This window comes from Tachypleus tridentatus, chromosome 13 (genome assembly GCF_004210375.1).
Source record: "Tachypleus tridentatus isolate NWPU-2018 chromosome 13, ASM421037v1, whole genome shotgun sequence".
In the NCBI taxonomy this organism is placed as follows: domain Eukaryota; kingdom Metazoa; phylum Arthropoda; class Merostomata; order Xiphosura; family Limulidae; genus Tachypleus; species Tachypleus tridentatus.
Genome location: NC_134837.1, coordinates 223256835 through 223275844, shown reverse-complemented (window position 1 = coordinate 223275844; position 19010 = coordinate 223256835). Strand labels below are relative to the sequence as shown.

General features: G+C 31.6%; 1 protein-coding gene across 6 annotated transcripts in view; it reads left to right on the top strand.

Annotated features, from left to right (window-relative positions):
- Jarid2 (Jumonji, AT rich interactive domain 2) overlaps window positions 1–19010 on the top strand; it is a 120890-nt gene that overhangs the window by 65046 nt on the left and 36834 nt on the right. For 5 of the 6 annotated variants that reach the window (XM_076481132.1, XM_076481130.1, XM_076481129.1 and 2 more), the window contains exons 8-13: window positions 2843–2913; window positions 4976–5057; window positions 5895–6020; window positions 6917–7114; window positions 7706–7798; window positions 14993–15111. In XM_076481132.1, coding sequence (XP_076337247.1) covers window positions 2843–2913; window positions 4976–5057; window positions 5895–6020; window positions 6917–7114; window positions 7706–7798; window positions 14993–15111 — 689 coding nt within the window. Of the gene's footprint in view, window positions 1–2842; window positions 2914–4975; window positions 5058–5894; window positions 6021–6916; window positions 7119–7705; window positions 7799–14992; window positions 15112–19010 lie in introns of those variants that run through there. The other variant, XM_076481135.1, reaches the window with a different exon arrangement.

Genomic DNA, 19010 nt, shown 5'->3' with positions numbered 1-19010 from the left:
AAACACAGTGTGGATGTTTCTTTGCAACTGTTGGAGTGTTCTAGAACTATAATCACATGATAGACAGGTATGTTTCCATTATGTAAAAACAAGTAGATTTATAAGAGTCAGAATTTGATTCTTGCAGTAGCCCAAGCACAGGTAACCAAATACAGTTTGAAAGTTGTGTATTTATGGTGCAAACAATACATAAAGTAGAGACTGTTTTTTTTTTCTTTCTTTCTTTCTTTCTTTCACAATCTATGCCTTTAACCTTAAGAGACCTTGCCATGTGCATTGATTGTAGGAAATTTTTCTCTTATCATATTTTGTAGGAAATTGTTTGAAATTTGACAAGAACTTTTCTAAAAGAATAGAACTTCAAAAAATTAAAATATGTAATTTTGATACAGTACTCTCCTTTTGCTCACAAGATTTGCCTTCCTTGTTTTATGCTGCCCTTTGCACACTTTTTTGAATACATGCCACCACTGAAATATCATTTCTTTTTATTTTTGACAGTTTTTTAGTGCAAACATCTTTCTTTAGAACACATATTATCGTCATAGAAGTGGTTTAACATTCCTTAATTTTGTTCATGCTAACTTAGTTCAAAAACCCTTTGTTCATCTTCATTTAATTTAATTTCAGTTTTCTTTGAGAGCATTTGATGTACCCATGTCCATACATTATTTTGCTGGTTTCACATTATGCAAGAATAACAAAGTCACTGTTACCACTTCAGGTGGGTATCACTCGACCTTTCCCATACTTTTGGCAACAGGCGCTGGCCAACTGTCAGGATATTTTGCAGCCTTTGTTGTTTGCAAGGAGGTGAAGTACTGTGTGAAATACATATTCTTATTTTTCTTGTTCTTCTCAAAACTCTTACTAGCATAGGCTGAAGATAATTTTGTTCACCATCCTGGAGTTCACCTTCCCGAGGATTTTGTTCAGCCCTCATCAGATTTCTCGAAACTTATATCTCAGGTATATGTTATTTTATTTCTTGCTATTTTTTGTTTCCTTTCCAATTGGATATGACTTTGATACAGGTGGCTTATTCTTCCTGGCTTTCCTTCTGAAGTGATCTCTTTCATGTTTCCTTCAATCAACTACATTCCCTTGCCTCTCATCTTTGTCAGCCATTGGAGGATATTCTGCTAAAGGCTTATGTGGAGGTCTTTGCACGAGTTAATGTACCACATCTCTGTTTCCGTTTCTTCAGGTTATTGCCTTCCTCTTGTGGATATTCTTCCAACTTTAGCATGGCTGTGAAATAAGGTCGGTCTTTACTAGTGCTTTAATTTCTCATAGTAGCCCTGATTCAGCTTTGTTTTAGATTCTGCTGTGTGGCAAGTGGTGCCTGCCAGGTATTCTATTTATACCCTGTATGGGATCCACTTAAATAGTTATAACCATTTGTAGACATACTTCTATCAAGTTTATACTATAAGCCATGCTAATTTCTATATTACCATGGATGTATATGCTCACCCTTGAGATGGAGTATTTCACAAGATTATTTGAGTATAAATTTCTCGTGATACTTGTGTCATGATATGCCTGTCCTCGAACTGTACTACCCGTAGATGACGTGAACCCATTGCACTTTTTGGAGTGTTGCAGTCTCTCTGGTTTCCCCATTGCACATTTCTTCCCAAGAAGCAACTTTCTGAATGGGTTCCACAAAAATAACTGTAACCATTCAGTTCAGAGTAGGGAGGAGGTGTTCTGCCAGTGTAGAGGGAGGTACAAGATCCTCCAGAGGAGTAACTAATTCCTAAAGTTGAGATGCCTAAGTGCAGTTTACCGCTGTAATTTAGTGCTGTCTTCCTATCCCCACAAGGATATTTGTATCCAGCAAGTGAGGTTTTGGAAATCGAGCGAACCAATCACATAAGTTCTCTCAAAGTTTTAGGTTCTCCATCTTCCTCTTTTAATCGATCTTCTGTGTAGTGGGTCACAGGAGGCCTTTGTGACATGTTTCCACTTGTCGTGCATTGAAACTAGAAACAAAAATAAAACTTATATCTGTACAAGTTGTTTCCTTTGCAAGTTGAGCTGGTTCTAAAATAAGTAACTATGCAGTGTTTAGAGAAATAGCATGGAACTTTGATTGTATTTTGTTTCTTTTAATAATCAGGCTGGTTATGTATATAAATAATTTTATATTACTACTGAAGTTGTTTGAAATCATTTCCAGAATGTAAAAGCTTCAACTACAATGCATACATATTTGTTTTATGAATAAGTAAATAAAGTGTTGCTTGAGTGCTGGAAATGACCAGTAATTTGTGTTAGACTTCATAAAGAAAGAAAAAACATTATTCATAACAAAAATCACTTACTCTGAGTGCACACAACAGATGTGAACACAGATTCTATTGCAACACAGTGAACAAATCTTTGTTGCTCTATTGTCTTATACATAAAGTATGTTACATTGTTTGAATGTGCACATTATGCAAATTGGAGTAAAACTAAGGGGAAAATATAAAATGCATATAGAAAATTCAGTAGCGAGATTATATTGCTATAAAATTTGTGCCTATGTTTTCAATAAGAATTAAACCTTTTTAAGTGAAAATATTACATGATTTAATATTTGTTAAAAGAACTATATACAACTTGTGTACCCACTAAATTAACCTTTTGGCAAATTAGGTTACTCTTCTAGGTAAAACTAGATTGATAAATAATTTCCTGCCTTAGAACAGAAAAGTAATAGTAAAAAAAATTAGCAACTTGGACATTTAAAGAACATAATAGTGTTTTTTATTATATCTTATTATATAACTTTACTTGTCTATTACATTATGAAAATATACTGATTAATTAATGTATTTAATTTTAATTTCAGCCGGAATGTAAGGTTAATGATGATATGCGTTTCATTGCACACAACCAATATGTGCATAAAGTCTTATATAGGTAAGATTTTTGAAAATTTATTGAAGTGCATAAACAAAAGGCATAATCATAGTAATGGCTATATATACTGGGTCCAATAATGTTTTTTTTCAATGTACATCTTAATACATATATGTAACTTCATGTTTTTGTCCTTCAGCTACTAAAATCTGTACCAACATTATGAAAGGGGTGTGTATGATTCAATGACTGACATAATTTTCATGCATTTGTTTGTTATGTGACAATTTATGTTCATATCAAAATAATTTCATTAATTTATACGAGAGCAAAATATTGATAGAATGACCATGGCCATGACAAATTGTGACTGCTCATTGGTAAATGTTATAAATCACATCCCATTTTGTAAAAATGTGCAAGAATATTAACATATAACTATTTATATAAAAACTTTGTGTTTTAAACATAAATTATGCTTGATTAATTTTAGACTAGTTAGTTGCAGCACATGGTAGATGTAAGCTAATCTAAGTATTGTAACCATTATTACATTACTTATACATAATACATACATACATACATATATACATATAATGTAGAGTGAACATTAACACTGAAGAGTTAAACACATATATAATGTAGAGAGAACATTAACACTGAAGAGTTAAGTAAAATAAAAACACAACAAAGGATTGTATTAAAAACAGCAAATCCAACACTTGACTGATGTTAGTTTGTTATAAACAAAATAAAAAATGCTTCACCAGTTGAAAGGACCCTCAGAGAACAGACTATAATGTGGGATATAAAATTACCCTAGGTTTTAGAAGGTGACTGCGAAAGAGACCCTGATTGATGGTGATACACCATCTATCAGTCTAACATCATGTTTTTGTTTATAATGAACATATATATATGTGTGTGTTTTTCCATTATAATATTGTACTTGCATAAATTTATTGTGTCTATATATATAAAAGTATCTGATAATTATAATTTTATTTGTAAAAATGTAACTCTTGTCAGTGATCACCATTCAGTCAGTTTGTATTAGAAGTTATAATATAATCAGTGCAATAAGCTATAAAGAAACATAGTAGGAGACTATTATTTATAACAAATTGCATAGCTGAACACTATTTAAAACCCATGGAAACTATTCCTTAACAACTGCCATTTGGAGTGTAAACAAATGAATTGATTATGAATGAAACATTACATTCAAAAATAAGTTACGGATAGAATAGGAATTGAAAAAAATTTCTACCATGTATAACAGTCTTATTTCTTTGTATTTTATTTAGCTGACTGTTTTTGTATCAAATGTTCTCAGAAAACTTAATTAATGTAACTCATTGAGAAATTGTTGATGTCCAAACTGGAATTATTATAAGTAAATGTTCTTTGTTAGTTATTATACATCTATAAACACAAGTATACACGTACATATATACAGGGTGTTCGGAAAGTTACTGTGCACTTATATATTTATTAACAGATATGTTTCAATATAGAATACAAGAGGTAAATATGAATGACAGTTATAAACAATGTTGAAAGTGACCCCTGTTGGCATCAATACAGGCTTGGATCCTTCTTATTTTGTTTCTAAACACTGCTATCAATTGCTGCCTTGAAGTTGACTGAATGAATGCTGTTATTGCTGCTTTCAAAACTGTACAGTGACTTTCCAAACACCCTGTACATTAGCATAGAATCATTATAACACCTATTTTCATAGTAATTATAGCTTTCTTTGTATCAGTACAAACATGACTATTTGTGGGTAAGGCTTACAGTGAAACCAAAATGCTTGATTTATTATCACAAATAGTGTAAAGGATTTAATAATATTTTATCATCAATCTATATATATAAACAGATATGTACATATCGTGATATAATGTTTGTGATTGTTAAAACATATGATACTCTCTCCTATTGTTTTAATTGTAAGTACCTAAAAGACCAAACTGTTAAAGCAAATTCAAAGTTTACTCTGTTTAAGTCCCCTTCAAGTTATTAGTTTCTGATGCTTATCATGTGAAAGGTAACAAGAGCATATCTGCAGTTGAAAGACATATATATGCATAGCACTAATATGTATGTTCTTTTCCAGGTGGGGGCCTAATGTTCAGCATGTTTCGTGTATAAAGAAAACTTTGAAAGTACAGGGTGTGTCACTTGAACATGCACCATTGGTATGTTTACACACAGAAATATAACATCTATAATTCATCATCACTTTACTGTGTTTTTTAATGGAGCTTTTTTTTATAGAAATAGTTTATAGGTATTTTTATATTGCTTTGAAAGTTATAATTTCATTATTTATTTTAAATCTGATAATTACAACAATTCTCACAGTACCGAGCAATACACTGAACTAATGAAATGTAAATCATTTCAGCCATTGTCAGAAAGTGTTTAGGTTTTATGCTGCTGAGTTATGTTTTTGTTTTAATTCTTTCAATGTACTGAACATGGAAGTAGTAATTACCATGAATTAGTAAAGGCATGATGCTTTATGAAAGTACTGAAAACAAAATGTAAATGTTGTACATAATTTAACTTTCATTATAGTAGCAAAAATGAACCTTTTTACTAATTCTATATTTAGTACTTCCTTATAATTTCATATATAGTTGACAGTTAGTTTCTTGTTTTTTTGTCAGTGTTGATATAAACTTTTGACTTTTTTATTTGTGTATGTTTTGAGAGTTGTATAGATTTAGTTTTATATAACTCACAAAAAGTTGTCTAAAGTGACTTCATTTTTTGAATTACACAAGGTGGAAAACCATGAAGTAGTTGTCTATCTTCCAAATATTATGGAAATTGTGTGAAGTAGCTAAAAAAGAATATTTTAAAATATGTGCAATTGTCATTTAGATATATTTTGTATTTATATTCATTAAACTTTATTTTCTTTGTATTATTAATGTACGTATTCTTTACTATAATGAAAATTAGTTAAATATACTGTAGTACTTCATTTAATGAGAAACCTGAAGAAAAATGTTCTTCTGAATTTGAAGATAGGAGGAGTAGAACTAGATCTTTCAAAGCTTTACAATACTGTGCAACACTTTGGAGGACTGAAACAGGTCATAGAAAAGAAGAAGTGGCAGAGGGTGGCAGATGCTATGCATATTCCTAAAGCAGTAGGTTTTTGTGAACCATAATCTAATGGTTACTCATACTTTACATATTTATTAACAGTTATTGTTGTGTAACTTCAAATTAATGTTAGCAAGGAACCATGACTGTTTCGTAGTTGTTTGCTGTAATTATGGTTATCATAACAATGAAGTTTAAAAGAAATGATCTAAATTGAAACATTCTTTTATTTTTACAAACTTGTAGGAACAGTAATTTTTTTCTATGAATATTAAAAATTGAAAGTTGATTAAGTTTTGTTTAATTTCAAAGTATTTGGTGGATAAAATTTCAAGACCATTATTTCCTTGAAAGGGGACAGAAAGCTACCTATAGGGATCTCCTGTTTTAAAAGACTCACACCTCTAAACAGGAATTATGCTTTCTATCAGTCAGTAGACACTAAAATGATGTTACATAAGGGATGCTTAACACTGCAATTTGTAATTTTGTAACATATGTAAAATATGTATATGCCTTGAATCATGAGAAGAATTATGTATTCTGTAAACTATAACACAGTATGGCATGAAATTCAACAAGAACTAAATTTTTTTGTTACTCTTAATTTTAGTTTTATTAATTCTTGAAACAGGAACTTTTGGGGTCTTGCAGAACTGTATTTAGTGTATCCTGTTGAATTAGCTGGATCTCTTAAAATATGTTTACTTTGAGTACATACACTACTTGTAATTCTTTAATACTTGTTGTTTAAACCTGATCATTCAGTGTGTAAAAACATTATGTACCATTCGAATTTAGAAAGAGTCCAAATATAATAATCTACATGGTTAAAAAGTTTATAAAAAGTAATAATCATACTATGAGTTTGAGAAAATTCAAACTGTTATAATTTAAATTTGGATCTTACTATTCAAGCTTTGTATTTTATTCTTCTTAGGCACAAGACAGAGTAACAAAGCTGTATGATGCTTACTGTAAATACATTGTACCTTATGATACTCTTCCTGCTGAAGAAAAACAAAAACTTGAAGAACTGGTCATTTCAGAACACAACAGATATGTGCAGAAAAGACGAGAGATTGAAGAAGCTGGAGAAGATGATTCTGAAGAAGAAAATATTGATTGTGTTGCAAAAGTAGGTGTGTTTTGTCATTTTATGAAATTTATGGCATACTAATTTTGTGACTTTTTAGAAAAGAAAACTACAATAATTTTCAGAATACTTTGTTTTGGAGCTGAGTTGATGTGAGATTTATTAAAACCTATTTTTTGTGGACTTATTAGGGATTACAGTGGTACAGTAAATATTTAACATGACTTAAAATATATTTTATTTTTTAGTAAGTTTAATTACTCTGTCATTAGAATAAGAGAATAGGTTTTGTCATCAAAATGATATGCTGTGTTTTTCGTGGAGCTTAGGCAGGCTGTTAAACTTATCTTTCATCAAAAATGTGGTGTGATTATCATAATTTCTAATTAAAAGTCCAATTTGTTCCAAATATTATTGTTTGTTATAAGATGTATTTTATTTTTTGGTTTTGAAATTTTATATTTATTGGACATATTCATTTTGGGTGAAAAGTTTAAATAGTTAAATTGCAAAAATATTATAACATTTTATGGCTATTGTTGATAGGCCAGTATTTTATAGCATGTGTAATATTATTGTCAAATACTTTGTAGGTTTGGTATGATTTTTTCTTTTTCTTTTTTTTTTTTTAAGGGCCGCTCTATGTCTCTCAGTGGTTTTTACAGGATTGCTCGAAACACTATGGCTATGTATTATAAGCATGAGCCTTCACCAGATGAAGTGGAGGTATGTTAACCTCTAGGCTTTATAGGAAACTTATTAATATATTGCTATACTATGCCCATTATCATATAAGACTCTTGCAGTGTCAGGCTATAAACTTAATATTGAGTCTGTGTGCTTTCATTATAGCTCATTGAATTAGTTGAATGATTCTTTACTGTAATGTTTGTAAGGTTTAATTTTTGTCTTGAACTGTACAAGAATATAGTTATAGTAGTTTTACAGTTTGATACTTATTAAAAGAACTAATCATTTTGTTGTTTTCTTGTAATTGTGATTATGACTTTATAACTTGTAGATGTAAAAAAGATGTTTAACATAATTTTAGCTTTTTTCAAGATACTTAAGAGATGCAATGGAATAAAGATAATAGATAAGTCACAAATAAAATAATCTTACAATTTGTGGTTATTGTAAAGCAGGCATTTATTCTTCAGAAATGAGTTGGTCATAGCAAGAGTTATGAGTTTGAATATTAATTTTGACAAGATTGTATTTCTAACAAAAAATATGTATAGCACTCATTGTTGAATCAAAAGTGGAGTGCTCAGTAGTTTTAAAATGACTTTTTGTGAATTGTGTAATATTTCAATGCAGGGATCTTTGTAATGTGCCTCTCCTTGTAAGCCCTTTTGCAGGGTCTAGTACTAAATATATGAGTTTGTTTACACATTTACAAATGCTAAGTATTTATACTGTAACTTTTAATGCAGTTTGTGTATCATCAGAACATTTGATAGACTTTAGTAAACATTACAAGTCTTTTGTACACAAAAAAATCAAATTTTTAATGAAGTATGTTTTCTAAAGATTTATTTATGAATCGAGTTTTATTCATTACTAGTTTGAGTGCAAAGTTGGATTTTCATGTTATGATTAAAAACTATTTTTCAATCTAAAAATCTCAAATATAATTTGTTTAATATCTAAAACTTCCTAAATACATTTCAAACATTTGTATTCAGTAAGGTTTAATATTTTATCTGTTATTTTCTCTATCCCAACTCTATAAGGGGTTTGTAAAATTGGCTGACATTGTAATCACAAAAGAAATTAGGAAATAAATATAAATTATGAATATTTTAGTCTAGAATGACTGCAAGTTGTAACTCAAACACAAGTGTTTAATCAAAATATCTTAAATCTCATCATAATATACACACACACACACACACACACACACACACACATATATATATATATATATATATTATTTTTATTATATTGAACTTCCAGCTTTGTCTAGCTAGGCCTGGCATGGCCAAGCAAGTTAAGGCGTGCAACTCGTAATCTGAGGGTCGCATTACAGAAGTTGCAATGATGTGGTGCATGTTTATTCATGTTTCCATATACAAGAATATAAAATTGACCTTTGCATGAGTAACCTGTTTTGGCTGTGTTTTAGTGGACTAATATTTTGTAAAATGTAGTTTTATTTCAGTTACAAAACATAATATATGTACATGTATGTACACATTATTACAATTTACAAAAGTTTTTAAACTTACTGTTCTTAAAACACAGAACCATAAATAAAGAAGTATGGCAAATGATTATCTTTTCTAGTTATGAACTTTGTTCTTATTTGCTGTTTGCCACAGCTTGCTAAACCGTATCATGTGGAGGATGAAAAATGGAATTGTTTTTCAGGTTTTACGTATACATTTTAAAATAACCAAAATCATAAAGTACAGTATAAATACCATATAATTCTACTATAATTTATTTAGCTTAGTAACTAAAGCTGCATGTGGGTCTAAATAAATATGAAATTTTAAGCTCAAAAATAGCTTGCCATGCCATTTTGAATCTAGCATGAAAAGAGTTTGGGGACAGAATACTTAAAAGAGCCTGAGAAAACTACTAAGGGGAAATTCTGGGCTTTTGTTTGGTTAATCACTTGTCCTACACCAACCTTTTGGCACTTGCAACCCCTCACCTAAAAGTTTGAAACCCATGTGACCCACTACTTAGGGCTTACTATCAGCAGCTTAATTTTTCTTTTATTTTCTGTGAAGGAGAGGGAAAGAAACATCTAAAAAAAATATTTAAAAATTCTGTAATTATTTATCAGCAAATTAAATCACATTGGTCCAACCTGAATTCACAAAAAAAACATATATTTCTTAAAATAATATTAACATAGGTTTGAACAGCTATCCAACCCAGCTAGTGAGATGCCTGATGTTGCATTTCAGCAGCAAGCTTTGAAATTCGTGGCCGAGCGTTTGTTAGAGCCAGTCTCATATCATCTCCAACATCCAATCTGTTCCTATTCTTTGTTTTTATATTGACAAGAGTGGAAAATCCTGCCTCACACAAGTAGGTAGAAGCAAATGGAACAAGGACACGCAAAGCTATCATGCTGACTTTGGAGTATGACTGATACATAGCACACCAGAACTGAGTCACGGATTTCACCATGAAGAGATCACGAGCTGAAGAGTCGTTCCTTAGATCCAGAAATTCATCTTGGATATCATCTGGGATGCTGGATACATCAAATTCAGTACCAAATGGGTTCCTTACCAGGGCCTCCTGTTCCTGTGATAGCTCAGGGAAGTAACGCTCGACTTCCTTTTCTAGAGACTGAAGATGTTTGAGATCTGAGACTCATCCATCACTCCACAAAGTTTTTCAAACATAGCGATGTTTCCAAGATTGGTTTTCCAATGCCAGTTCTGCAGTTTGGAAACAAAGGCCCGAAGACTATCTTGAAAAAGGAAAACTTGTGTTTCCCTTCCTTGAAGCTTCAAATTGAGCTTGTTCAGCTGGTCAAAAATGTCGGCTAGGTACGCAACCCTTTTATTCCATGCTTCATCTTCGAAGTGAGCTACAAGATCTTTCCTTTCTTGAGTCTCCAGGAATAGCTTTATTTCATCTTTCATTTCAAAGACACGATTAATAATGTTTTCTCTCAACAACCAACGTACTGCTGTGTAGAAGAGAAGGATTTCATGGTCAGCATTGATGTCTTTGCATAGTTCTTTGAATAGGCGAGCGTTGAGTGCTTGAGTCTTCACATAATTTACAATTTTGATTACAGATTCAAGCACTTCCTGCAGAGAGGCAGGGAGAGTCTTACTGGCGAGAGCATATCGGTGAATCATGCAGTGGATGCCCTTTGCTTGAGGTGCTAGCTTCTTCACTCTCGACTGGAATCCTTTTTTCGATCCCAGCATAGCCGGTGCCCCATCCGTACAAACCCCACACACGTTTTCCCATTGAAGATCTTCGTCTTGAAAAAAAGTTGAAACTTTTTCCATGACATCATCAGCTTTTGTTGTGGTTTCAAGTGCACTGCAGAATAAGAATTCGTCTTTGATGTCACCTGAATTAACGTATCTCACGAAGACAAGCAACTGAGAACATGAACTTACATCTGTTGACTCGTCGAGCTGAAAGGAGAACAAAGGGGAACCCTTGATTTCAGTCAAAACCTGTTCCTTCACATCCATAGACATTTTAGAAATGCGCCTCTGTATAGTATTATTTGACAGGGATACTTGCTGCATCTTCTTTGCACTGGCTTCTCCAAGAATAAGATTTACTGCTTTCATCATGCAGGGTTTAAGAAGTGTTTCTCCAATTGTGTTAGGCCTTTTTTGTTTAGCAATTTCGAATGCAATCTCTTATGAAGCTTCTACTATGGCTGCACTCTGCTGCTGAAACAACCCGCTTCTATCGATTCTTTGGCTTTTAAGACACCGTTCATGCCGTTTGAAGAAATCCAAACCCTTCTTTGCGTGTTCTGGATGTTTCGTCTCGAGAAGACGCTTGAGTTTTGATGGTTTCATTGACTCTGCACTCAGGACAGAATGGCACAAAACACACTGTGGTTTCTCGATGACGTCGTTGGTGAGCACAGTGGTGAAGCCAATGTTGAGGTAGCATTCTGAGTATCTGTGCCGTTTAGCCATGGACACAACTCACTTCTACTGCTTACTTATCTCCTTGTTAAAATAAAATAAAAATGTTGAATAATGAACACTTTGGCAACTGTAGATCTTACACTGACTACTTGTGGGGGGGTGCAGGTAGAGTAATGATGGGGTAAGTATTTGGAGGGAAGGGAGCTTGGCCAGTCGCGCGATTCGTCATCCACCAATCAGCAACAGACATGTGACTCACGTGTGAACAGCGAGCACACACACATACACTTGATCACAGCTAAACAGACACACAAGCATATGTACATGCACGTGCACTCACATACTCACTACTCGCTAGTACACACATACATACAGTTGCAGACACATATACATTCACACAGGCACATTCACTCAAAGGCACGCATACATACGCCCATAATATCACTTAGTGACATTGAAACAAAAAAAATGTAAGAGCATGAAAATGTAATTGATGAAATAAAATTAATGTTATTTCAAGCTACTTCTAACAAGGCTACGCAACTCCCCTGCCAAGAGTTTGCAAACCCCTGGGGGGTTGCGACCCACTGGTTAGGAACCCCTGTCATAGACAGAAGTAGGTGTGCTTCAAATAACTTGTTGTTGTGTGTGTGGATGTTCTAAAAGAGGTGGTCATTTGTGGCCTTCAAATCTGGAATTGTCAGGCAGGATCAGTGGAAACTGAAACAAGGAGCTGTTTATCATGACCACTTAATGATTGTATCTGAAACTAGCTATGGTCGGCCTATGTTTAATGAAGTTTTCAACAGCTTAGCTTTTCATTTAGATATTTTACATCTTTTTTCAACTTTAATACATTTTTTACAACTATATTTATATATAGTCACATTTTATAATGCTTAAAGTAAAATAACCATAGTTAAATAAATGTGCAAACATCCAAGTTTTATTTAGTTTATTTTCAGTTGAGGTTAGTTATTTGTGCATTTTACTATTTAATTTAATAGTAAAATTATTAGCTGAAATTTAGGTTTATGTACCATGTCAGTATTGATTTATGAATCGTTATAAAAAGTTTTATAATTTTCAGGTTTCCTGTCTTTCAATATCTATATTTTTTTCTTGTTCTTCACCAGCTTATTTTTTTATGTGAATTTTATATACAAGTGGGTTTTTGTCTTTTATGTAATTTTTTGCTTTATATGCAGTGGTGTATATTTTATTGATTGAAAGATGAAAAAGCACTTGGTTTTCTGTTGTATTTTTTTCACACAAGTAAATAGTTTAGTTAAAGCTTGATTTCTTAATTTTTTATTTTGCTTCAAATAAAAGTGATTTGCAGACATTTTGTATGTGTGGCTGTTTATCAGAAATATTTGTGCATCCATAGATCTATCACAATAATAAGATATTTATAAAGTGAAATATTTACATATACACACAGACATTTATATTTATTGTAATATGTTTTATAGATATGAAATATGTAATTATTTTGTGTTATATTGGTTTCAAATATTATTTGATTAACTTTTCTCACAACTAGCTCCAGACAGTGAAAGACAGTAGGAGCTGTTGCATTGTGGGTATTAGCACTTAACTTTTCACCCTTAATTAATTTTTCAGTATTTGCTAACTGGTTTCTCATCTGCTATTTGGATTTTGTCTGACATAGGGAATATCCCCAATACTATTGGGTGCTTATTACCACAGGCAATCTTTGTCATGACCATCATTCCCAAAGAAAAGTAAAAACAGGTGTTTTTCTAAATTTATTTACCTGGTTTAAGACAGTCACATCACAGTCTATGAGAAGAACTGATTGAACACTGAAATGATTAAAATGCTTCAACAAGGCAGTAGTTGGCATACCAAAGGAAACCGTCCTAATCCTTGGTCTGTAAAATGTCAGTGGCAAATACATGTATTTAAATATGAAGAAAAGTTAATCATTATTTCCATTCAATAGCTACAATTGTATCATTTTATTCAACTATTTAGAACAAAATTCTTATCAAGATATTGAAACTATGGTTGTTTTCATGTAACAAAATAGTAGTCTGACACTATTAATGCTAACATTATTTTGTTTACCTGCTGATCAAATCTGCTTTCCTGCCAGCAGTTTCAGCTACAATGCATTTTAATCATGTTAAGATTCTAATTTTCACATTTCTCACTAATTTTAGTGTAATTAGGAAAATAAATATCAGGAAAACATGAAATGTATGTATTGCTCAAACAAGATTATTAATTACCAAGTGCTGAATTGCAAAGTATACTAATCAAGTGCTGGAGCTGCACCAATACTGGTGCTGCTGTGCATTAGCAGTTTCACATACAATCCCCTGTTGTCAATTTCACTTTCAGTTCAAGCTTAATTCCCATGGAAAACATATGAGCCTAGAAGAAGTTTTTTCAGCTCTCGTCACATAGTTAGAAAGCTAGAAAAATTGTGATAGTTACTTTTGCACATTATTATTCTGTGTTTTTTGGTGCATTGTGTAACAAAGTAGAAAATTTAGTACAATACTACCATTAATGTAAAAAGTAGGATTAAGTGTCATTTGACAGTCAATGACAAAAAAAAACCAAGTTTGTACTCTTTTTCTTGTGTATTTTTTATTTATTATTGTGAAATTAACCAAAATGTAAAAATGGGAATTTCATTTGATCAGTTAAAGTTTAGTTAGGTAACATGAATAATAATATGATCTGGTGCTGGAGCTGCACCAGTAGTTTGTGGGTAATGTAATCCAATTGTGTAACATTAGCTGCATGTTTGTCAAGTGATTTACAATTACATATTGGTGAAAATAGTAATTAGTCAGGGTTCAGAGTGCAATAAAATAATATAGTTTAGTATAAATAGATGTATATTGTTGTGGATGTGAAATTATTTAGGATAAAAAAGTGTAGGTTCATATTACAATTTTAAGTCATTCTAAAAAGAAAAAGAGGGTAATTTCGATTTTTCTGGTGGTTAGGTGGTCAGTCAAATTGACCAACTTTTTATGTGAGAGTAGAGAAAATAACAGATAAAGTGGAAAGTTTTACTGAAAAAGATTTTGAACTTTATGAGGTTTTAGAGATTAATAAGCAAATAAATTTGAGAGTTTAGAGATGAAGAAAAGAATTATTAATATTAACATGGAAATCATTTAGCACTTGTTCTGGTATATAGAAATACTATACACACACACACACACACATACATAAGCACACAAACAATTCACAAAGTATTGTGATGTAAGATTTTTCACTTGTTTTTGCAATTTTGCAAAATTAAGCAATTTGTGATAATGTTAGGGTTTTATTTTAACAGAATGATTACTGGAAGCATGTCAAGGAGCGAGAAAGTCATATAGTGGTGCATGCTGGGAATATAGACAGCAGTGTGTATGGAAGTGGGTTTCCTTGTACACGAAACAGCCCTTTTGCAAAGTGAGTATTTTGTGTATTGTATCATAGTTTTGTTACTAAAAGTAGTATACATTTTGGAATCTGTCTTGTGTACTTTAAGTTGCTAAACAGTACTATTCTCTCTCACTTGAAGTTGTCTCAACCTTGATTTGTCATCTCAGCATTGCTAAAATTTTGAACATCACATCAGTCTTTTACAGCCCTTCATTTTTGTATCATTGCAGCAACATGTACTGATAATGTGACTATTCTCCACCAATCATACCTTGCCACCTATAATATTGAAAGTAGCTTCATCTGCCATAGTATCACAATCTTACTTTCTTGATTGGCACTACAATGTGTATATGTGTTTTTATTTTGTATTTTTACGTGTGAATTCTACTCATTCATATGTGGTTTCTTGCCATTTTCAACAGTTATGAGTTATTACTTAATTTTTGATATTTTTTTGTTTTCAACCATTTCATACATTTATTTTGGAAGTAAAAGTTGACTTGTGAATTAAGAATTTTCTTGTAATTAGTGAGGAAGATCTTGTGAAATGGATGATGATACATTTATTTTGGAAGTAATAAAAGTTGACTTGTGAATTAGAATTTTCTTGTGGTTAGTAAGGAAGTTTTTGTGAAATGGATGATGATAATGTCACTAGTCCCTACATACTTCTGTTCATTTCTGAATGAAGTTAGTTAGCATACTATGTCCTTTTTTTCCCCCTTTAGCAGTTGCTTTAAATTGCATTTCAGGATCCCACCTAGTGGTTTGTGTACTGGATTTTTTTTATCTGAGCACTAACTTTTCATTTTTTTCTAATGTTCACAGTGGAGATGGGGGTGTTTTTGTAAGACCACTGAGTATAGCAGAAAGGATTTTGTACCACTTCTTACTGACCCATGATTATTAGAATCAGGATCTTTCAGATTTTCAAAATAGAATAATCTGTTACCCCTTGCACCATCGTAATATTCTTAATCTAAGGGCACTTCTCCAAAAATGTTTTTTGCTCAGATCAACCACACGTGTTGGTCATGACCTACACTGTTAGTGCAAGTTACTTCTACTAGATGTTTTCTACCTGAATGAACTACACTATCACAAGATGCTTTCCCTGGATGTGTTTAGCCTGGGGAGACCTCATTTGTTGATATCTCTCTCTCTCTTTTCTTTCTTTCTTCTTTTTTTTTTATAATCACAATATATAATGATCAGTCTTGTGCAAGATGCTTCCACAGGATGTTTTTCTGCCCATATAGATTGTACTTGGTCTTTTCATATTCTTTTACGGTCCATTAGCCTTAGTCATGTAGTCTGTTCAATTCTGCCCTGTGTATCTTCCTTTCTTCTTTACTGAGTGAATAGCATACCTGTTTCAGAAGTAGTGTTGTACCCCACACTGTGCTTCCTATTTTATGTGTAGCACTCCTATACTTTTATGGCAGTTATTGTTTGATTTTTTTTGTGCATACATCAGCCCTTCCACCTTTGCAATTTGGAATTCTAGCTTTGGGTGCGAGGAGGTAGAACCATTTCAGAAGGTAATATTTTCTAAAGCTGAAAATGTATTTCTGATAGGTACTTATCTTTTCTTACCTACTACATTCTATTTTCCCCACTGATTTGTAGGTGTTTTGGTTTGTGTATGCCAATTCTCAAGATTGAGGATTTGACTACAATGGCACTATCTTGGCTAATATAGTTGGTGGAGTATGATTGGTAAAAGGTAGTCACATGATCAGCACATATTGCTGCAATAATACAAAAATGAAGGGGTATAAAAGACTGATGTGCTATTTAAAGTTTTACCAATGCTTTGAGAATAAATAATGGTTAAGATAACTTTGGGTGAAGGAAATAAGTACCTGTTAGAAATACATTTTAGGTGTTAGAAAATGTTAACTTTCAACTATTTAAAAAAGAACTTAATTTTACCTTCCATGCAGGACTCAATAAAGCAACATAAATATTTACATTATTTATCAATGTGTTAGAATGAACATAATTTATAGCATTTTATATTGTTCTGTTATGATGTGATTAATCTCTGAGTGACTTGGAGTGCATCTAAAAAGTATGTACTGTGTAAAAAAAATTAAAAATTGAATGATTTTATATGCAGTACTGGGACAATAACAGAACAATAAATTCGTACAGTAACGTACTAATTTCCAGTTTTCATAAAATGTGCAGAGGCATAAGCCCATTATAAGCTATATAAATCATGGCTGATGGTTATAAAATTAAAGTACTAGGTATAAATAGCCATTGAAATTTGACTGGGGACAGTTGTTGTTGTGACTAGTCAATTCCAGGTAACAGCAGCAAAATGTCTTTGTTGAAATCATAGTGTATTTATAGAAAAACATTTAAAAAGTGAAATTAAGAAATTCTTATTTTGTCTTACTTTGGGGTAAAAAATATTTTTTTTTACATAGAATTATTTACTATGATTTTGACAAATAAACTACCTGATTTTTTACAAAACAAGCCCAATATGGCTGTTTTTTAATAAATCATAAAATGCAATACATGTAATATTTGAGATATTACTCAGATTTATTGTAATATTAGTGGAAATTAGTTTTATTCTTTTATCCCAAAAGAAATAAATTGTCTTATTTTTGTAAGTTTGCAATGTTTCATACACTGCTGATGTTATGGTCCATATGAAACAGCTACTGGCTCTTATTGTAATTCACTGACTCTTACTGCTTTGTTTCCAAAAGGGTTACTGCAATAGTGGGTAAAGCTGGATGATTAGTGTATTTTGATACTAGATTAACCAATAGATTAATCAATTAGCACATGCCCTACACCAACCCACCCTCCCAAAGAAGAAAAAAACAATTTTGTCATAGATTTATTTGAAATATGATGTGCATACTTCATATTTGGTGAATGAATTACTGATGTTGACCAAATGTGGTTATCATTTTGCTTGTTTTTAAAATATGTAACAGAGAATGGTTTATTTTGCTTCCAGTTCAAATTTTATTCTCATGGGAAGCACATTGATCAGCATAGCTGAATTTTTAATGGATCTTATTGCACAGCTAGAAAGCCAGGCAAATTATGATAGTTAGAGGACATTGTTTGTTGTTTTATATGTTATTATTCTTTGTTCTTAGATGCATTATCTAAATAAATAAATAAAATTTGGTGCTGTAGTACTGTTAAGGTAAAAAGTTGTGTTAAATTTCATTGATAGTTGACAGAAAAAAAAAGACATTGTAATATATTTTTTGTTTCTGACATGTACCCTTTATTTGTAATCATAAAAGTAACTGAAATGTAAAAATCAGAATCATATTATGCTAGATAAAGTTAGGTTAGGGAAAAAAGAAATTTTTTTTTTTTTCATAAGTGCACTTGCAATTAGCCTGTGCATCAAATAATTTGATTGGATAGCATGAGTTGCACATTCACTGAGTGATATATAACTTGTATGGCAGGATTATTAGTTAGATAGGCATTAAAACAATAATATTAAGTATAAAAAGATGTATATTGCTACTAACATTAAGCTATTTAGTAAAAAGAAATGTTGTTTCGTGTTAAAATTTATTTCATATTTTTTTAATGGTGATCAAATTCACCAACCTTGTATAGAATTATGGTAGAGAAAATAACATAAAATATAAAGTGTTACTGAAAACAAATGTTTTTAAGGATCAAATAAATGGAATTTAACAACTTTCAGATGAAGAAAAATATCTTTGATCTTGGTGAAGTCAGCTCTTGACTCCATATATTCATAAAAAATGTTTAGTCAAAATACAATGTTAAAAATTCTGATTTTGTCATCAATTAAAGATTCTTAATGCTTACTGACAACTTACACAATTTCATGAAGATACACAAAGCATATTAGAAGTTATAGTATGGAAACTATAAAGGTCATTTTGATGTCACAAAATTGA